The 22,454-nt window shown below is 41.6% G+C and overlaps 1 protein-coding gene across 1 annotated transcript; it reads right to left on the minus strand.

The window, feature by feature from the left end:
* Window positions 1-5,127: 5,127 nt before the first annotated feature.
* On the minus strand, window positions 5,128-20,199 carry LOC104960027 (leucine-rich repeat and calponin homology domain-containing protein 4-like). The gene is made up of 13 exons (XM_010787967.1): window positions 20,045-20,199; window positions 18,642-18,786; window positions 18,450-18,559; window positions 18,297-18,349; window positions 16,008-16,154; window positions 15,602-15,670; window positions 15,365-15,419; window positions 15,217-15,280; window positions 14,516-14,602; window positions 14,333-14,424; window positions 13,979-14,116; window positions 13,267-13,344; window positions 5,128-5,406 (listed from the first exon to the last, which is right to left on the minus strand). Exons 3-13 carry the CDS (start codon window positions 18,492-18,494, stop codon window positions 5,284-5,286), a joined length of 951 nt encoding a protein of 316 aa, XP_010786269.1. The 5' UTR covers window positions 18,495-18,559; window positions 18,642-18,786; window positions 20,045-20,199; the 3' UTR covers window positions 5,128-5,283.
* Between the last annotated feature and the right edge of the window lie 2,255 nt (window positions 20,200-22,454).

Here is a 22,454-nt window from a genome sequence, read left to right on the forward strand (position 1 = left end):
ACTATGGCGACAGACTACCCAGTCAAGTTACTTTCACCACAGGAATCAAACTGCTTGATGTTTATGGACTCGGTTTTGGCCTCGTTTTCCTCACATCTAGCACAATTTGACCACTTATTTGGCAATAATATTGATTTGTAAAATAGCAACTGTAAATGTGATGTCTGGCTGGATCCGTTTGGATTGAGTGGGTTGTTTAATACAGTTACAGTGCAACTGTGGGCTTTTGTTGAAGGGATTTTAAATAATATACAGACAGCACTGGCCAGAGACGATTGATGTACAGAGTAAAAGCTGCTAAATGTATATGATATTACATGTTATATCCAACCCGGTATCACGGCAAGACATGAACATGTGACGATTTACCATTCTGGGAGACGTGAAGATGCCACGATTTCGTCCCTTCAAACGTGACAGTTACACGGTATTGTTAACATGGCCCAACCAGTGGAGGTATAATGCCAAGCAAATGCTACCCCGACGGTCGGTTGTTATTGTCAATATTAATATAATCATTTATTTTGTAATAGTCACACTCGATTTCGCCGATTTTCTTGTTGCCCCAGCTGGTCGACACCTCTTTTAGCAGAAACAAAGGCTAAATTAATGTATTAAATCGATGTTAATCCATGTGGTGTGGATGTGGAATCAATGGACGTGACGTTGTGCGATTGCGTTGCCAGACAACAGCTTCGGTTCATGTTAATTTACAAACTCTTCAACTAGAACCGTAGTTATTTTTAAAAACATTTTAGAAGGCCTCACAAAATACTTTAATGTCAATTTAAATTTAAATGTGAAGGAATGTGTGTATAACAAAATACATCCGTCATAAAAATACTGGAAACAGACGTAGGCAAGGTCCTCAGCTCGGTGATTCGATGGTTCAGCCGCAATGCACGTTGGGAAATGGCGTTTATGCAATGTAAAATCCGAAAACATTTTTTCTAAAAATAAAATAATACTTTATTCCGAGTGTGCTTGCTTTTCTCTTTGAAGGTCATCACATAACGGCATTGTAAAACACAGTTCGGCTGCATTAGATATTATATATCTGCCTTAGTTCGCTATTTATAGAGCCCTGATGAGAAGACTTCTAGACAACAACTGCCGCCGAAACTGAATATGTGACGTGGATCATAAATATATCAGCAATCAAAAAAAATCTTAAATTTCTCTTCACACAATACGTCTCCTTGCAATATCAACACTAATCGGCGCTGACTTTATAACGGATTGATCAATATAAAAGTCGCGAATTAGTTGTTGATAATTGCAAAGAGACGATGTTGTTGAAGAGAATAGATTTTTTTTTGATTGCGTATATTATGATCCCCGTCACTATCAGTTCGGCGCAGTGTTGTCTAGAAGTCTTCTCATCAGGGCCCTCTATAATAGCGAACAAAGGCAGGGGATATATAATTTATCTAACACGCCGAACTGTGTTTTACAAATGCTTATGTGATGACCTTCAAGAGAAAGCAAAGACCACTCGGATATAAGTATATTTATATTTTTGTTTAGAAAAAGTTTGTTTTTCGATTTTACATTGCATACGCCATTTCCACGTGCATTGCGCTGAAACCACAATCACCCGAGCTGAGGACCTGCCTACGTCGGGTTTCCAGTATTTTATGACGGATTGTATTTTGTTTATACACACTTCCTATCACATTAATTTGAATTGAACATAAAGTATTTTTGTGAGCCTCTAAAATGTTTTTAATAACTACGTCAAGTTGACAGATTGTAAATTAACTGACCGAAGCGTTTTGTCTGCAACGCAATCGCACAACGTCACGTCATGATCCACATTCCACACCACATTGTTACATCGATAATACATTAATTAGCCCTTTTGTTCTGCTAAAGAGGTGTCGACCAGCTGGGGGCAACAAGACTCGGCACGAAATCGCGTGTGGACTATTACAAAATAAAGATTATATTGAATATGACAATAACACCGACCGTCGGGGGGTAGCATTTGCTTGGATTAACTCCACTGGTTGGCCATGTAGAAATACCGTGTAACTGTCAACGTTTTGAAGGACGAAATCGTGGCATCTCGTCCCCAGAAAATGGTAAATCGTCAATGTTCAATGTCTTGCCGTGATACCGGTTGGATATAACTATGGTAATATCATATAACATTTGCAGCTTTACTCTGTACATCATGTCTCTGGGCCGTGCTGTTCTGTATATATTTAAATCTTCAACAAAGCCACCGTTGCACTGTAACTGATTAACACCCACTCATCCAAACGATCCAGCCAGACTCACATTTACAGTTCTATTTNCTTTTCTCTTTGAAAGTCATCACGTAACGGGATTGTAATACACGGTTCGGCTGCATTAAATATTACATATCTGCCGTAGCTCTCTATTTATAGAGCCCTGATGAGAAGACTTCTAGACAAACAGGAAGAACCGCCGCCAAAACTGAAAACGTGACGTGGATCTTAAATATATCAGCAATTATACAACATCTTACATTTCTTTCCTTGCAGTATCAACACTAATTCGGCTGACTTTTATTTTTGATCCAATTGGTAGTAGATAGGCTGTATATACACCATAACGGTGCACAGCTGATAGAAAGGGACACATGGTGTGACACTGGTGGTTAAAGCACGTTATTGAATTTGATTATTTGTATTATTAGATATTAATGAATCAATCAATCAATGTTTATTTATATAGCCCAATATCACAAATGTTACATTTGTCTCAGTGGACTTCACAGTTTGTACAGAATATCAGAATGACAATACGACACCCTCCCTCCTTAGACCCTCACATCGTACAAGGAAAAACTTCCAGAGAAAACCCCACAGTTTAAAGGGAAAAATGGGAGAAACCTCAGGGAGAGCAACAGAGGAGGGATCCCTCCTCTGTTGCTCTCCCTGAGGTTTCTCCCATTTTTCCCTTTAAACTGTGGGGTTTTCTCTGGAAGTTTTTCCTTGTACGATGTGAGGGTCTAAGGAGNTCAGGCGGTTAGCGTGGGGCTCGCGGGGGCAACGGCTCCGATGTGACGGGAATCTGACCGACGACATTTCCATACACAAGTGTGTGTGTTCATTAGGTGTGTGTCTTATCAAGAAGTGAGAAGATGAGCCGCTAGCAGACGGTCCTCGTACAGATATTAAGATGATAGGCAATTAGGCCACGCTGCTAAGTGACTCGTGATTAAAACCAGAGCTGATTATTGAAGTGAAGGCAGCTCTCTTCTTCTCTGTATCAATCTGTATGGATAGGAAGAGATTAAAGGTAACATTACATGTGTAACAGTAGGTCCCTGTCTGCAGCACATTAAACCAACATAATGCCATTACTTTAAATGCAAACAGAAACAAGACAACAACCAAACTCAGTGTACACAGACATCACAGATGAGAGGGCTGACGTGGAGAGAGCAGAATTGTTCTGGGTCTAAAAGTAATAAAGTATCACAGCTACATTATTGTTGTTGTTCTGAAGAATGAGGGAGCAGAATGTGAGTGCAGTGGTGGGTCGAAGGGGGGCGGTTGCCGTGGATCTTATCAGCTTTCTTGTAGATACTTGCTATTGGTTCAATGGTTCCTTTGTGGTGAGGGGCCACATTGGGATACAAAGATATTGTTGGAAGAATAATCTAGATGCGTGTCAGAGATAGTGTGGTCCGGCTGTGGCTGGGACATGTTATGAACACAGATTATGGTAGAGCTTTTTCCTAAAATGATCAATGTGCTTTTGATGAGTGAAATATAAATCAAAGAATATTTCAGAAGATATTTGTTGATTCTGGGAATGTATTATTCAAATGTGGGTGAATACAGTGTTTGGGAGGCAGCTGGGAGGACAGGTTGTGTTAGACAAAATGTTGAAATGGGAATGAAACTCAAGAGACTCGCACAGCCTGCTTCATGTGGTGCATTCAATGAAAATAAATAAAATATCTTGTTTGTCACCCATCCTAACGGTGTGTAACACTTGCAGCAGCCTTGCAACAGACCTGTTAACTCCTGTTGGAAGGATGAGTCAGAGGTGAGGTAAGTGGCTCCTATCAGACGCTGGATTACAGCATTTCTGCTCTGTTAATGAAACCGGTGTATCATTCACTGCTGCAGCATTCAACAGCCTGTATATTCAGCTGTCGCTTCTCTGACAGCAGCGGACAACAAGCTGATTTCTCCAATCAAGTCTGTATTTTAAAATCCCACCATGTCCGACTTGGACATGGTGGGATTTTGGCTTTGTTGCTGCTGCTGATAGCTGTTGTTATTCCACTAAAAGTAGTACAGAGACATTTCTACCTGATTTCCCCTCATTCTTTTCCAGTTTTTCTTTTGTAAATACTGTGTCTGTAATTCTACTTGATCAAGGATTAAAGGAAAACAATCAGAAGCCAGTTTATTGCATATGGTTTGAGAATACTTTTATACTTATAAGTCATCTGATTTCATTCCAATTATGAACTCAACCTATCTCCGACATTACCCAGCATACAATGTGACCAGCTGCAGTTTGGTTGAGATTGTATGGTGTTATGCTATGAGCTGCTAATGTGGAGCCTCTAACCTGCAGGAGAGAAGAGGAGCTACACAGGTATTCAACTTGTAGTCTTCATGTCCAACTGAAGCAGAGCGACGTCACCTGAGGGAAATGGTTCACACTTCTAACATAGTTTGTTTTTGGAGACACTTTTTGGAAGATGTTATTCCATTTTCTTTATTGTAAGTAAAAAGCAGGTGATGGGAACTTTGCATGAAGAAACGGCTAGCATGGCTTCGTTAAAGTTCTACCAACAGGTCTACAGCTCACTGATGTGTTGAACCAGAGATCTATACACTACAATGAATTAACACTATTTTGGTTTATTCTGTACAGAAACAGAAATATTAAAATAATTGACTTACAAGTCAATTATTTTAACATTTCTGTTTTTGTACAGAATAAACCAAAATAGTGTTAATCCAATAGCTTTAGTTGGTCGGTATATTTGGAAACTGGACAGAGCCAGGCTAGCAGTTTCCCTGATTCTAGTCTTTGTGCTGAGCTAGGCTAGAGGTGCTCATATTGATTTGAAAACATCTTTCAACTTGTGTAATTCAATCTTCACTTGTAAAGATGAAAAGAGGCTCTGGATCATTTCCGTACTGGAGGTCTTTTTTATTGTTGACATGTATTGGACACTGTGTGTAACATGTTAAATATGGAGCGTGGCCCTGAGATGGATCTCTGGTGTGATGCTGTTGAATCTTTGCAGCTCCCCCGGGTCAGCACTGCGTTGAGCCTCGGCCCCTACGTCTGGGTCCTGGGGCCCCGCTGGGAGCTGTCGGCCAGGTCCACCAGTGATTGGACGGTCTGAGCCAGCCGACTCAGCCCCTCGTCCTCCGTGATGAGTTGGGGGGAACACAAGGAATCCTGGGAAGAGAGGAAGAAACATGTACAGATGCAGGTAGGCTTCATAAATACTGTATGATTCATGCAGACGTGCACATGCTTGGAAACATTAATTAAGGGGTAGAATTTGCTGCATTTACCTCTGTTGGAACCCAAAACACGCCTTCTGTGAATATCAGTATGTGCCTTGTTGCTTCCAAGTTGTTTTCAACACATCAAACGAAACAAGCCAACTGCTAACTCTCAGCTCCAATATGAAACCTGCCTGGCTTTCTGAATGAGGATTATTCTAAAAAGTTATATTTAGACTGCATCTGCAGTCATATTGCTCACAATATATACAATTATGCCCAAAGATTTTTGGGCAATTTCCTGACATTTTATATTTCCTTAATGATCAACAAAACATGAGTATCACTCTTTCAGTGATCATGGAGGCGTGTCAGGAGCCTTGGCTTATATTATTTGACGGATGCTACATTTACAAAGAATTGTTACATTTGGACATACAAATAAATGAAGAATAAATTATATTAATCTTTTTCCTATTATTAAAATCCTGGATTCCAATCTGGATAACATGTGTCCCCATGTGGCGCCCCACCCTTTTAACAAGTAGGTATTATCTGTTACAATAAATATTGATGATGAAGTCACATATGATCTTAAAGCACCCTTTGGCTGTGAAATGTATTAGGTTGTATTAGCTTGTAAATGGAGAATATGAGGCCAGCTGCTGGTGAAGGCTTCACACGCTGACAGGACGCGCTCAGTGGCATTCCCTGGAAAAGCATGTCGTTTCAGTCCAGTGGATATCATAAACATCGACACAATGTTGGAGTGTTTATTGCCTTCAGGGCTGAAGTGGAAAGCTATCAAACCCGAGTTACTAAAACAACTTTGCTTTGAAACAAGAAACCTTGTGCATCAGAACAAGCACACACTCACACTGTACAGGAAGGAGGGTGGTGTGTTTAATGGAAAAGGGTGTGTGATCTGAATTATAACGTGTTTGTGTTATTCAAACCGTGGCAGTCATGAACTCTGCAGGTGTGTATGTGTGACTGAGTAGCCAATGGGGAATGGATACACACTTTTCAATGGAAGCCTCCTGTCCCATAGGACCCTGGGCCTTTTCTTTAAACTCAAGACTAAACCTATAGGATCACTTGATGCTAGCCAGCTGAATCATGCAGGCAACTTGGTTCCTCTGGCGTGGTTTGATGATGTCATTACCTAGAGGAGGTTAGTGCATCATTAAAGCACAACTGCCAAAGATACAGTATATATAAAATAAACAAATTTGATATATCACTTGATCCCTACAACCTTTACACTGCAACATATTCAAGTAGCCCTCATATTTATTGGATACGTTTTAATGCTGCTTCCTCGTGTATTAAATCCCTGATGTGCTGTTAGGTGTGTAACAGCTCCTGGTTCAATCAGAAACATTTCACTTTTCCCCACGGTGCCTTTTTTGGATTTTCCCTCTTTAATATAACTTTGATAAGAAATCACTTCATTATTTTTTCCAATCCCATTGTTTGCCAATTTTGACATTAATATTTAGACTAGAACTTTTTCTCTTATCCTCTAAAGTTATGTATACGACCTGAACATGTCTCCAGGTTTGGGGCTGGTCACAGCTCAAACTCCTGTAGATCCGACTGAAAAAGCTGCACACTGCAGATCTGAGCTTGTTGCTCTGGCAACAGATCCAGACAAACTTCAAGCCATCTTTGAAGCACTGAAAAAGCAGTCTTGTGTCAAATCAATAAACGATTATTTTAAACAGGTCCAAGGAAACCCCAGTATGAGTCTGCAACTATCAATGAACTCACAGGAACATGTGATAAACAAAGTCAAGGATCCACAATGTCTGGATTCTCAAACACAAACCCCGGAGAACAGATGTCTTATTTATATTCAGTGTGCCTCAACTATTGTCACTAAAACAGAAGAAACTTGTACCATCAAACATTATTTAGCTACACAAGGCAAATGAATATGAGACTGCACCACATGGGATTTCAGTGATAGTAATACATGTGGTGAGTTCAGCTTGAACAGATAGAAGGTGTCACAGCTCTGAGTCATCAGGTCATCAACACACCATCCTCCTTACACTCCACACCTCACACTCCACACACCTCACACACACCAGTTCAACAGCTACAGCTGCAGCTCAGAACAGAAGGAACAAAAGGATGTCTCTTGTATAACTACAGAATGTTACATAAATATAGTTTGATAAAACTCAATCCACATAACTATCAAGACTAAAGCTAAGATTATACTTTCTGCATTCACATTATGCAGAGTGACGCACTGTGACTTCAGAGGGGGCTCAGCATACCTCTTATTAGTGGTCCAACTCTATCAGGATTTTTGATAAGACCAATCATCTCAGTTGCTGTTATTTGGTCATGTGACAGTCTGAACACCTTATATGATATGTAGACATGTTTTAGCACTAAGTGTCTTTACGATACACTGTACACTAATGCGTTACAGATGACATGACTTTTGCCTCACTTACACTTACAAGGAATAGGCGTTATGAATGGAAGACGTTGCTGATGGTTCAATGGTGCAGCCGAATTTACAAATCCAGATGTTGGCGAAGTTGAGTTAGTGGATGCTGTGGATGGAGCTATACTCATTTGAAGCTTTACACCAACATGAGATAGCTGTGTCTATATGAATGATCAACCGTATTGCATTTAGCTGAACACAGTGGTGCTCTGGGTAACTGAACAGCGCCCTTAAATGTAACTTGTAGTTTCTGCCATTGTGCCCTTTAGCAGTAATCAGTACGTAAATAACCACTAATCTCACATGTTTTCTGTGATGTTGTTTGACTTCGGTTATGCTTTGTCACAGCTATGATTCAGACCATTTTCAGACATTGAAATGAGTTAATCTTGAGAATCAAATCTATTTTTGAAAAAAAAAATTGATGTTATTTGTTGGCGAACCCTGTTATGACACTTTTTGTAAAAAGGCTTTTTTAACTCTACCATGATAAGTACAAATAGTTGGGTTATTGTCCATATATTCAAGTAGTTGTTGGTTCTCAGCCTTTTTTTTATGTAGCAGACAGCGAGTCAGAGGGGCCCCCGGATGGTCCTCTGTGGCCCCTGAAGCTCCCGAGAGGAACCGAAGCCCTTCCAGGTACGGCTCTGGGATTGAATCTACATAATCACTGCTGCTGACTCTGTAGTGATTACTTTAGCAACTGGTGAACCTTAGACTGACCAACACATGAAATGTAAACACACACAGCTCATGTAGTGTGTGTGAGCAGCAGGCAGAGGGGGGGCATCAGAAAGGCCACATATGTGTTGGGTCTCCTGGTGGTGAAAGGTGCGGTGCAAACCGTCAAGATTCCTCTGACCGGGGCACAGCCCACTCACCTGCTCCTGGGGGGGAGTGTTTGTTGTTTGTTCACTAAAGCTGCTGTTTGGAGAGCACACAGGAGCTTTTAGAGGTTAGGGCACAGGGCAAAGTGGACATCAGGATGTCTGCACGCTGCTCACGTCACCACATTCCATCAGACTTCAACCAGCTGAGAAATGGACTGAAAAAACCTCAAATCATTAGATCAGGATAGAGCTTACATAATGACTGTATTGGTTTTCAATTCCAACAATAACGGTTCTATCATAGTTGTGCATTTATAGAATAAGTCTGGTTTTATTCTATCTTTTTCAGTTTGTCTCGAAAACTCATGAAAAGACCAACAGTCTGTTACCTCTGAGCTCTGAAGGCACAGGAGACATTTAGAACGGGGGGAGGGTTTGCCACTGAGGCCTCTGCCTGCAGAATCTGTATCTTGTAACAACACAACTTAGTTTTGAATTCACACTGGAGGAAACCCAAATCTTATCTTTGTGTGAATCATTTGTATTGGAATTGTTGGCTTGGCTCATTGCTGCCACCTTGTGGCTAGTGTGGAGAACTGTAACCAAATGCAGTGTGCGTGCAAACAGAAGTCATTTTAAAGAGTCCCTTCTTCTCTACATCACAGATATCAACTCAGCTCTGTGGAGTTCCTCTTCGGATGTTTTGCTTTGCAATATGGGACAATTTAAGTTAAGAGCAATTTTGGTACATTCAGCGGGTCTGATTTAAATCCTGCATCCTAATCTAAAACTAGTGCTCTAGCTTTCCAGCAGACGTTCAGGACTGGAGCATCAGGGCACATGGAATACATGTTGGTAGACTCATGGAATGTCACCAGACTTGTCCTTTGACAAACATTAGCTTGAAATTAAAATCCTATTGTTTTGACATTAAATATGTTTATACTTGGGGACCTGATGAGCATGAGTCAGCAGAAGGCCTGATGAACAGCTGTGAGTGGACCTTGTGTCTGTGAGGCAGCTGCAGACACCCTGATGAAGATCACATTAAAGAGTTCTGCTGAGTAAGCCAAAGCACAGCAGGCAAGCAGACTAACAGCACACGGTCAAAGTTCATTTTTTAATAATTTCTTTACAGCGAAGGGAAAAAACCTTTACATATAGCTTTATATAAACTCAAAAAAGAATCTCAATAATACAAGGGTATCGTATAAATATAAAATACAACTGCAATTCTGTTCCGCTAAACATATCAAAGCATACAGCTTGGTCTAAGCCAGTGAAAGATTACTGATGAAGCTCATCCAGTTTCATTTATAAAATCTACATTTGAATTGAAACAGTATAACATTTCCTTTGAACAGCAGGCTAGTAAAGAACTTGAGACGGGAGCGTGACTCTTGAAAAGATGTGGACTAAAAGAACCAGTGTGCATAAGGACAATTATAAAATACAATTGCAATATCGACAGAATAGCTTTTTCTATTTGGGGCCCCAAAGTGTTTAATATTAAATAGATATTTGTAAATGTATTGTGACATTTTTTTTAGAAATCTAAACTTGTGAGATGTTATTTAATAATTCTTACAAGTGTATAGTTGTAGACATTTATTTCAAAGGTTTAATGGCAATTTTTCCAGTGGTACTGCCCCTGCCTTTGAGCAAACTGGCTCAACAACTCCCAGCCAGTTAGCTTGAGAAGCTAAAGTGCTAAAGTCATTCTGAATAAAGCAACAAGAGGCTGAAAACAGAAACATTTAGAGGTCTGCAGCAGGCGTTGGATGGAGACAACCGTACTGTTATCAAGTGACATTATGTAAGAAAAACAAGTGCACAAATGCTGTGAAATATAATTTTGAAAAAGGAGATTTTGCATTAAAGCTTCTATGATGACAGTAAATTCAATTAAACTTTATTAGGAAATAACAGCTTCCGTATTAATAATTTATGTTTTTTAAGATTGGTTAATTTGCATATTTTAAACAATTGATTTAATATTGAACACTTTGAGCAGGAATATTTCTCCTAAATATGGAGCCTTGACTACTCAGTGGGCCCAACAGGTCGGTTGCTGTATGTTATGTTGGTCCCCACTTTGACAAGTTTTTTGTTTCCATATGTTTGAGATAAGATTACAAATCCATTTGCAGATGTTTTAGTGTTTTCATGTGTGAGTCCTAGTATCTCACTATCAGTCCAATAAGCGTCACAATTATATTCCAAGCTGTTTGGATGCAGACTGACCTTCTATGAGCAGCCAGGTAGAACCAGCAGAGGCCTTTGATGCTCGGGTAAATGTCCTCCAGGGAATCAATCATTTACCAATCAAATGAAACTTTTAAACAATGTTTTTTTAATGCTGAGTAATGAAATATTGATCACATTAAATTGGCCTGTGTGTGATTGAAAGCACATACATTGATTTTACAAAAGCCTTTTAACTATTGGCTGAATTAAATTAGTGATGCCTCTGCCGTTTCACCTGAAACAAAATAACCAAGAACAGAATTCTAAATAAATAAAAAGAAATAATTTAATAGCCTGTTTACATTTATACAAGTGACCTGGTCAAACTGACCGATGACAACAATAACAAAATGTACACTCACACACTCCCTTGCAGGGGTTTGTACCGTTTGGACACATGAAGCCCGACATCGCCCCCTGCTGCTCACGGGTAGCACAGCAGACATTAAAAAGGGGCAGAAGGTGCGAGTGTTCAGAGAGAGGCACTCAGCATCTGTCTCACTGGAACAGCCGAACATTGAGCCAACATGCATTCGGTTCAAGGCTAAATGTCACATTCACATTTCAGTTTAAGCTTCCTCCAGCGTCTCTCAGGGAGGGGTCTGACTACGGACACACAGCCGGGGACCAACATGTCTGAGAGGTGGAGCTGCTCTGAACACACAGATCATCTCAAAAGGGAAACATCTTCCTATACACCTGTCTAATCTGTTTTAGGTGTTATACTGTGATCGCTTGACCCCCCCCCCGTTAGGACCCCCTCAGAGTGATGTTACCTGATCTCCTCTTTCTACTTGGTGAGTACAATGCCGTCCATTATGGTAAAACTAATGGCCACGTTTTTTCTTAAGATCCACCCAACTGTAATACACTTGGACACAATGTTGGTGTGCATGTTGGCGGTGTAGATACTCCCGTGCTCCGTCTCTTTAACTCCAGTTGCTAGCTGGTGACCACAGCTCTGAGTGGCTGGAGACCAAACCAGAGCTAAAAGGAGAGTTGAAGTGGCTTATATCACTTCATAAGGTGATAATGTCCCATTTTTGTTTACATCTGGATGCACTGCCACCAAGTGGCCAAGAACATCTATTGCGCCCCTGTATATAGTTGTGCTCAGAAACCAACACTGCATATACAAAGCACAGCTGCATGTTGAGAGAGCAGCAGATTCTTACAGTTTGAACTATAAGGTAACGCCTCACGTGTCACCATGTTCAGTTATTTGTACAATGTGCCAAATTCAAAGAAATTCCAGGGAGGATATTGAGGTGTGAGCCACAAATGATTTGGCTTTAAAATATTCCTAATGGCTGCAGTTTCAATACACCTAAACCCAGATTGGTAAAAAGAAACAGGTCATAGAACGTCTGCGGTTCCTTTGCTCTGCCCAGAGTCTGTGTGTGGAACAGCTCCACCTCTCACTCCTGTAAACATGCTGTGTGTCTCAGAGTGAAGGCTAACCGAGGCTAAGGCATCTCCCTGCTCATGTAGTGTGTGTATCTGCTGGTTCTGAAGGTGCTCGCTGCCTGCTCTGTGTCAGTGCAGCTGTGGGGTGTGGACACACACTCTCAGGACATGTGTGCATACTGAAACACACTGCGGAGTATTGTCTGAGAGGCCCAGTGTGGCAGCTGTGTGTGTGTGTGTGTGTGTGTGTGTGTGTGTGTGCAGCAGTGAATATGAAGTGTGTGCTGCTCCTCTAGGGGAGCAGGTAGCAGTACAGGACGTAGAGGAGGGCCATGACGGCGCAGTAGAACAGCAGGAAGTCTGTGGACAGCATTGAGGAGGAGGGCGATGGCGACGAAGGTGAGGAGTGGCGGGGGGACTGGTCCTCCCCCGTCTCCCCCCCCTCAGCAGCCAGCAGGGCCCTCACACAGCGCAGCACAGCGGGCAGCTTACACAGAAGCACATCAGAGCACACACACACGTCCCTCTGCACAGGGGACGAGGACACACAGGAGGAAATACAGGAAGTTATTTTGTTAAAACTAGGAGACGAGAGAAGGACACAACAGAGAAAAGATCACACAGAACAACAGTTAGGGTTGGACTGGTGCGTGGGCCGTCAATACACATTTGATTTCGTACAAAAAACTTTCCAACACATCAGTCCAACCCTGCCAGGAATAATTTAGCAACAAAACTGAGCTTAAAGCACATGAACAATTCTGTTTCACTTGACTTCCTTTTTCAAACATGTTGTCATTTAAACGTGTGTAAAACAGTGCAGAGATGTAACGAAAGGACAGTGAGAAAAAGACGTTACCTCAGAGACTCCCAGCTTCCTACACGCAGAGAGGAAGTTCTCCACGTTCAGTCGACATTTTGCTGAGCTCAGTTTTGGCTGAAAATAAATTGTATAAAATAATGTATTATTACATGGGGAGAAAAATAATCATATGTATTCAGAGCACCCACCGTTTCCTCTGTATATAGAGATTATCTTTATAAATGATAGCACATTATTTCTGCTGAGCTATCACTGTCACTTCCTATAACAGGTGCTGATGGGCTTCATGCCTTGGAAAGGGACACAAACTGAACTCAGGTCAGTTAGGGTTATAACAGCACAGATCATGCTAACCGTCCTTTCTCTCCCTTTCTGTCATGCTGCTCAGTTTAAGACCACTGTTTGAATCCTGCTTGTTATTCAAGAATCAACAGTGTGTTCAAATGGGCAGGTAATATTACTTTATGCACACTAAATATTCGTGCAAGTTAAACAGTTTTGAGAGCATGACAATCCTTTTTTTGAACGTTGACCACTGCAGGATAAAAGGCCCATTGTCCCATGATTCTCTTGACTGCAAATACATGTACCTGCTTCAACATTAAAGAAGAAATGCAAACTGACACAACCATGTCAGCTAACACAAAAATGTCTGCCTAAAGTCAGTTAGCCACCATGAGCTAGCAGCAAAAGAGTACTACACTAAGAAGTTGGGTTTTATCGCAGTGGAGGCAGACAGCCCACTCACCACTGCTGGGGAGGGGACGTGGATGATGGACACGGAGCGCACTCTGATCTGGTTCACCAGCTGGCAGAGAACCGTGCCGTTAGTCAAGGCCTCGCCCAGATCCTCCGGCAGGGAGACCTTCAGACGGGACTCCAGAGTCTGGGGGGGGGGGGGGGGCGGGGGGTGAAGTCAGAACTTTAATGAAAAGACTGGCACAGCATTTAAACCCAGGATTCTACACCATGTTTGGCATATGTGTGTCAAACTATTATACATACTGGAGTTTAAGGTCTGCCCTCAGATCACTGGTTTAGCATCCACACATTTTACAATAAATATATCAAATGTATTTAAATAAGTGTTTATGCTGTTTACCCTGCGTAGTTGTGTGATGTCGGCCCTCTCCTCTTTAGGAGAACGCAGCATGGTTCGAGACTCGCTCCTGCCAGACTCCCCCAGAGTGAACACTGACACACACAGAGATACAAGCCACAGTGTTGGAATGTCTCCACAGCGTTGAAGGAAAGTGTAAAGCGCGTGTGTTGTGTTGGTGTGTACCTGTGGGTTTGACGTTGGTGCGGGAGGAGGCGCGGAACAGGAAGCTGTTGGGTCTCTGGGTCTGACCGGGGGGGGAGGACGGAACATCTGACACAAACAAACTCAATGTCACACATTGTATGAAAGGTACCCTCCAGAGCACATGTGGCATGACAACACAAAAGTGTTTTAGAATATTCTGCCACAATTCCATCAGAGTAGGTGAGGAGGACACAACAGGAAAAAGTCTCTGAAGGTGACTGTGGGTTGAGGTTTTCTGCTAACTATTGATTGGAATATAAAGTATCAGAATAATAAAAATAAAAAAGACCTTAAGTTCACTGATCAATAGCTCATACTATTTTGTTATGAGACTTTTTTTCTATATCCAATGACTGTTTAATCTCAATAGTTTCTATGTATGCAGTCAGTTGTATGCTAGTCTGACTGGTAAGTTAATGGGAATTGTTAATATTGAATATTTCAGTTTTTACAAAGCAAAGCTTGTAACAGCACCAGCCACTGTCCTTTTATAAATGCTAAATATCTGTAGATCTCGTAGTGACAGGGTCTAACTTTAAAGTGTCCTTAACCAAAACAATATGTAGTTAATAATATAGGAACTACGTCTAATCATTTAGCTTGTGAACAATGTATTGAAAAAAGTGTTATTACCTGCTGTATGTCATAAATACTAATACATTATAAACGGTTGTGTGTACCTGATCTGCTGCTGGAGCGCTGCAGAAGTGTTGGAGGAGGCGCTGCGCTCATCTGATCAGCACTCTGTGGAAAAGGAACACGGTGAGCTCTCATCAGTGATCTGTGCAGCTCCTGCTCTGTGTATGACGAAGAGAGATCAGTACTCACTGCACAGCGCTGCCGGAGCCCTGACAGAGAGCTGTTGTTCTCTGGAGATCCACCACTAGGGGGAGACACACACCAACGTTTCATCACTACAGGAAACACTTCCCACACCCTCAAACCTTCCTCCATCTGCACTCCTGCATAGACTCAGTAGGATGGATGGAAGTGACTATAACTTCAAGAGTCACTCAAATCAGCCTTGTCTTTACTTAGTTTATTCATTCTTCAGAGCTTACTTACGCTGAGCTACTTCCTGTCTGTGGTGCAGGGGCCACATGACTTCCTGTTTTGGTGGATGACTTCAGCAAACTGCAAATGTAGAGGTTGGACATGTTGCACGTGTAATAGAGATGTCAGACAGAAGGGAGTTGCCTCTGACAGAGAGACGTTCATTAGTGTGGAGATCAACACATGACCACAGATAAACGCTCATGTTCACAGTGTTTAAAGTGTTAGCAGGAGATAAAGTAGCATTTATGTTGCTAGTGTCATGTGATATACCCGGTCAATGCATTCAGACACTTCTACCCTATATAAGAAGGCATTAAAGCTCCCTCTGCTGTGATGAAGGGCTCACACCCTTCAGGTAAATGCTGATTAACATTCTGGTTTTCTAACATCACAGAGATCTTAAAGATGAATCCACCTGGCCTTGTCCCTCTGCTGCTGCTGCAGGCGCTCTCTCTCCTGCCAGATGAACAGGGTGCCCGGCCTCCTGCGCTCCTCCAGGGAGGGCTGGAGGGGGGAGGGGGAGGTCGAGGATGGGGGGCCCACGTCCACATGGAGGCTGGACCTGGGGGAGAAAGAGTCAATATTTCTCCCAGTCATTACTGCCAAGTCCACTGTCAGCTGCAGGAAGGAGATGATAGAATGAGGAATACATGAGGAGAGCGAGAAATACATTTAGAGGTACTGTTGCCAGATGTGACTGACAGCTCATCGCCCAATCAAAGCCTCAAAACCAACTACTAAAGAATGCCAAATGTGTTTTTTTTATTTTGTTGGGTGGACACATTTCTTTTGAATCTGAACTTTGTGTGTGATACAATAACTGGTATTATGATATGTTATATATGTTACATTAACCACTTAACATTGATAACAAATGGCTGTATGTTATTGGGGTTAAAAAAAAAAGCAATTTATTCTGAGACACCCCCAGTCAGGAGTCCAAGCTGTAGTAAATATTAAACAATTTGATACAAATGTTTTTAGGTGACTCAAAATATACTATGTACCTATATGTGAAGATTGTGCCTGAGCTGGATCCATTCACAAGCAGTGTTAGAACTAGAAAATAAATCAGGAAACCAAACCAAATAAGCTTGTCTTGGGATTTCCTCCTTTATTCTGTAGGTGGGTTTACATGAAATCATTTCAATATAAAAGAGGGGTCAGAATGTGTGTGTTCAGCTTCCATTTTAAGACTCAGTGCTCTATTTTTAGGAGTCCCTAAGGAAGTGTTGGAAGTCAAAATTCGGAACATCCGTTTGTTTGAGGCGATTGTAAAGTGTTTAAAGAGGACATGCAGGATAGAGACAGCTGAACTTCATGTTCCTCAGACAGTCAGTCACGTAGGCACTTCTAAGTCCTGTCCTGTATACTGTATGAGCCTGAATGAGGTTTTCAGTTTGGAATTCATTTGACAGGGTACAGTTTATTTTAAAAAGGTAATAAAACATGTTGCTCCAGAAGCTGAGAACAATGGCTCTGTCTCTCACATATTGATATGTAGCCAATAGGACTGCCCGGACACTCAATCTCAACAAAAGAGAACAGAGCAGCGTGCTGAAGCTGCCTCAACAGCAACATAAGAACATTAGGTGTATGTTTATAAAAAATAAAATGCTGCAATCAATGTTATGTTTAACCTAATAATCAGCCATTTTGCTCCACTTTATTCCTTTGCTCTGATTCCATGCCAACACATTTAGTGGTATCTAGGAGCTTTCCTCTGAAAGCTTTCAGAATACATGTGGACATTAAGACAAGCTGTTATGTTGCCACACTGTAATAAAAGTCTGGGAAAGTCAGCAAGTCACCATGCTCACTTCCCAACATAACAAGCAGCATGCAGAGTTTGAGAGGGGATTGTAACTAATGGGAACAGAGGACTGTTGACTTTTCCCAGCTCTTCAAATACTCTCTGAAGTGACCTTGTAAAACAAGGAAGGGAAAAAGAGGACAAGTGATAAAACGCTGTCTGTCACTTGGAGGGGCTGAGTACACAGTTTCCAGCAGAGAAACCAACACACCGCTGAATGAAGATGAAGGATTGTCACAGAAACAGGCTAAAGATACAGTTAAAGAGACTAGGGAAATGTGTTTCTGATCAACTGGAACACCTTGGCACAGGTTGCACCTCATACTATTATTTCACTTATTTAATTTAACGCAATATTTCAGGTTTGTGCATCAAACCTGTACCATTGGTTGCGCTTACAAAAACTCTGTTTTGCCCCTAAAGAGACAGAGCCTTTCTGAAAAACCTGAGATCTTCTGGCAGTGCAGACACTCCCAACCGAATAGCAGAAATGTACATAATGTTATTTATTTTCAACACCTTTCAATATTGTCTTTGCTTTTGTTTTATTCACCAGCTTAGTTGTCTTTTTATTTACTTATCAGCCTCTGCTTTTTTATAATTTGTTTATTGTATTTATTTATGTGCTTCTTTGATTTAACTTGTATCTGTATGTGTTTCCAAGGTAGGGGTGGGAGGGGATGGGTGGGGTTTGGTGATGGTAAGGTATAAGAAATAAATGACTATGGAAGGAGGATCATTGTCTCAATTGTGACCTTCAGATTGTACCTGTCCTTCAATCAAATAAAAAATAAATAAAAAAACCCTGAGATATTCAACTAAAGTAATCAGAGCGTACACACAGAGCAGTGGCAGCACTGATAAAAGGCGCTGCTGACTCATGTGTCTTACCTGCATGTTGTTGAGTCGTGGCTTTGGGACGGGGAAGAGCTCTCACTCTGCTCCTGTAAACCAAAGTCACAATCAACAACACTGCTCTCAGATCACAGGAAGGCCACGAGACAATCTGGCACAACTGCTGATCAGTGTGTGAATGTGTGCTACCAGAGGAGGAGCTGTGAGGGGGGGTGTGGGGGGGTGCATCCTCATCTCCTCCTCCTCTTCCTCTGTCACACTGCTGTCAATGAAGTCCACATGCCCAGCATCTCCATTCACTGCAGAGAGCATAAAGGAGTGTTAACCTACATCTTGTATACAACACTGTTCGATAGCTCAGACATGGCCTTCTTTCCTCACCTTTGTTCGCTTCCAGAGGAGATCTATGCTCCTCTTCCTCCTCCTCCTCCTCTTCTTCTTCTTCTTCTTCCTCCTCCTCCAGGTTCCTCTGGTCTCTGCTGACCTCAGCTAACCGGAGGGAACGCTCCGAGAAGTCATCTGCTGACTGGACACATTCACAGTTCAGAGACATTGATCTGTCGTCCAGGGCTAAGACTATTGGATAGGCAGGTACATGTGTATATTTACAATATCTTCATGTGTATATATAGTTTATATATGTATGTGTATACAACCACTAATAGCAGTGTGACGCTATTTAGGCTATCGTGATTTTTTAAAATGAAATATTCAGGATGACATTTTGACACACCGTCAATGTATTTTTGGTTCTTTTATTATTTCATGGAATTGTCTCACTGTCAAATATGTCCGTCTACCTTTAAAAGTCGAAAGAGTGGTGCAGTGATGATGTATCTTTGCTGCGCATGGGTTCCCTCAACAAAAAAGCAATGGGTTTTCTCCAGAGGATTTTTGAATATTGTAAAAAATAAGGTCTGTGGAAAACTAACCTGTTTGTTAAACGCACATTTTGTTCAGCTGGATAATCTCCACATGTCTACCCTACTTTTATCATTTTCAAATCATAAATCTAATCGCCAGAAGCAAAATGCTAACATTATGCTATAAAGGAACTACAGCCGAGTACAGCAGGGTCGCTGCTTCAACTTCACGCCAACTTAAGATCCATATTCAAACATACAGATTAAAAATTGTACAAGTTGAAGCGTTTGTTCTAACAGTCTGCAGGAGGCAGGTACTTGCTTTCAAGCAGAACAGAGCAAGCAAACTTAGAGGAGTGTTTACGTGTTTGGCGTAATGACGTACAGCGTCCTCCACGACTTCTGTAGTCCTATTCAGCCACTTGGTAACAAGCATCGTTTTTCAGACACGTAAACTCTTCAAAAGTTACCAGTGGGGTCACTGCTGATGTATTTAATGTCTCAGAACAAAACGTGATCCGTCTCTTAAATGGGTCTCAACCACAGACCTTATTTCCAGCTATTTTCCAAAAACTAGTTAAAAAAAGCTGTTGCATCTGAGACAAGGGAACCGGAAGTGGTAAAATGCTAACTAACTTCCTGGTTTTAGGACTCATCACTGCACCACTCACGTCACATTTAGGTCACCTAATGAGTTCTTGTTAGGCTTGTGGTTTAAAAAAAAATACAGATTGCCATTAGCCAAATAGCAAAACCAGAGGCTTCAAAGCAGTCCACCAGCCAATGGGTGATGTCTCCAAGTCCTCTGAATATTTAGTCCATGGCACATTTCTTACCATGAACTCACATAACTTCTTTCTGATCAACATGACGCAGTTCCTCAGGACATGTGAGGGCATTGTATAGTGAACGTAGTTTTACCTCATTCCCAGACCAGCGTTTGCTGCCGCTGTCCACACTGTTGAAGCCAGAATCCAGCCCTCCGAACTGACCTGTGAACAGCTCCTGTTCTGACAGACTACACACACACACACACACACACACACACACACACACACACACACACACACACACACACACACACACACACACACACACACACACACACACACACACACACACACACACACACACACACACACACACACACACACACACACTGTTTACATTACTTCAGGGGACATTACATTGACTTACATGCATATCCTGGAGACCTATCCTAACCATAACCAACACATGCCTAACCCTAACCAAGTCTGACTGATGCTCTCCAGATCAGACTCACAGCTCAGATATTCTCTCTTATCTATGTCCTTGGTCCTGTCCATTTCATGGAAATGGCTCGCTAGGCAGCTAAAAGGGTTTCCATTCAAGTTAATAAATATTTGATAAACCGTGCTTCCTCTTAGCTAACATACCCTTCCTTTCTCATCATCTATCATCCATTTCCTTATTCTTCATTTACTGTAACTCCAGCAGTTCATCCTCTCACCTCATGTCCACGGTGTTCCTATTTTGAAAGGAGTGCCGTGCTAAAATGATGGTAAAGGCACTTATGTCTAACTGTCACTTAAATAGGACAGCATGCAATAGATTGCAACTCCTGTCACACTTTTCACATTCTGGATTGTGTTGAATTGCCCTCTTTGTTTGGCTGTAAAACACGTTACACCTTGCAACTATGCATTACTGAGAACATCACAACTTGGTAAAAGCAGAATAGTGTGAAGAAAAGCACAACCTCCCTTTTTATCCCACTGTCTCTCTAAAGACCAAAACCTTCTGTAATATAATATCTAAAGTGCATTTTTCTATGCTATGCTAAAGAAATACTTCTTCAGGCTTATTTTAGTTTTACCAAGGGTGATATGAGACAATTGATATCAATGTATGTTGATAAAGCAGGACGAGGTTAGCCAAGCTTAGGATAAAAACTGTAAGCAATACTCTACCTACCAATTCCTATTAAGCCTTTTATCATAAAGCGCCCTGCAATGCTCATTTTCAGGTGTATATTTGTATGTAGTGTCTCTACTTTAAAGAGTCCTCTCTTGCTGATGTTCAGGGGCCGTATTCACAAAGGATTTTAGGGCTAAAAGTAGCTCCTAACTGGCGAATTTAGGAGATTCTCCTAAAAATAATGGGCGTGTCAGTCTTACATTTAGGACTCCTAATTTTATTCACTAAGAGCAATTCACAAAGTATTTTAGGCCTAAAAGTAGCACCTAAGTTTAGGAGAGCTTAAAGGTCCTCGAGAGGACTCCTAACTCAGTAAGACCTATTCACAAAGAATCTGAAAATGGCTGCGAGACGAAATGTTTTGGAGACAATGGAAGACTGTGAATTGATCAAGAGATATAGGCTAAATCGTGAGGGTATCAAACTTGTTGTGGAATTAGTGCGGGATGCGATAACATCCCCGACTAACAGGAATAACCCGATTAGTCCGGAAATAAAATGTTTGGCAACACTACGATATTTAGCAACAGGGAAAATGCAACTTTGCAATGCCGACGATTTAGGAATATCGCAACCATCAGTCAGCCGTGCCATAAACCAAACCATCAACGCGCTCTCTAGACCACATATCATCCAACAGTTTATCCGGTTTCCTTTGGACAATCAACAACTACACAGGATCAAAGCCAACTTCATGGCAATTGCAGGTATGCCCGGTGTGGTCGGTGCTATTGACGGGACGCACATAAAAATAATTGCGTGTGCCATCAAAAGATGAGGACGTGTTTCGGTCAATAGAACGAAAAGTCATTCCATCAACACGCAGATTGTTTCAGTTCATCATGATTAGGGGGACTTGAACGGCCGGTATGGGCTGTTATTGAAAGTGTTTAGTTGCTGGGAAAATATGCTCACTGGGATACTAGTTTGCAGGGGCTTTTAATTGACCCTCCTTGAGTTTAATGCATTTTGACGGATTTTTATTGTTTGCGCTTCTCTCTTTAACGTTGCATATACAACACGTGTCATTTATCGTGGTCTGCACAAACTTGTCATCATGCGTGTATTCTGGCTAACTGCACTGTCATAACTATTTGATAGGGAATACATTTCTAGGCCTAGGTATTTCCTTTTTTTTCGGTGATTTAGTGGGCTCGTTTGTGGGATGTTGCGGATGACTTTTCACCGAGACCGCCTCTCTGAACAACCAATCCACACGTACGACCGCTTCTAAAACTCATGCACGAGAATCGACGTCAATCCCATAAGCAACGGCGCGTCACTCTTAGTGATTTATCCTTATATGAGTAGGTCTCTCAGCGGCTTTGTGAATAACTTTTAAGAAAAACTCCTCCGTAAACATGTTTTAGTG

Source organism: Notothenia coriiceps, unplaced genomic scaffold (genome assembly GCF_000735185.1).
Source record: "Notothenia coriiceps isolate Sejong01 unplaced genomic scaffold, NC01 NC01_scaffold00031493, whole genome shotgun sequence".
Classification (NCBI taxonomy): domain Eukaryota; kingdom Metazoa; phylum Chordata; class Actinopteri; order Perciformes; family Nototheniidae; genus Notothenia; species Notothenia coriiceps.

Coding starts and splice junctions, on each gene's coding strand:
- LOC104960027 (XM_010787967.1), bottom strand. CDS start 18,494: ATGAGGATGCACCCCCCCACACCCCCCCTCACAGCTCCTCCTCTG. Junction 13,345..13,978: donor ACGTCCCCTCCCCAGCAGTG/GTGAGTGGGCTG, acceptor ATTTATTTTCAG/CCAAAACTGAGCTCAGCAAA. Junction 5,407..13,266: donor GGAAGCTGGGAGTCTCTGAG/GTAACGTCTTTT, acceptor CTCTCTTCCCAG/GATTCCTTGTGTTCCCCCCA.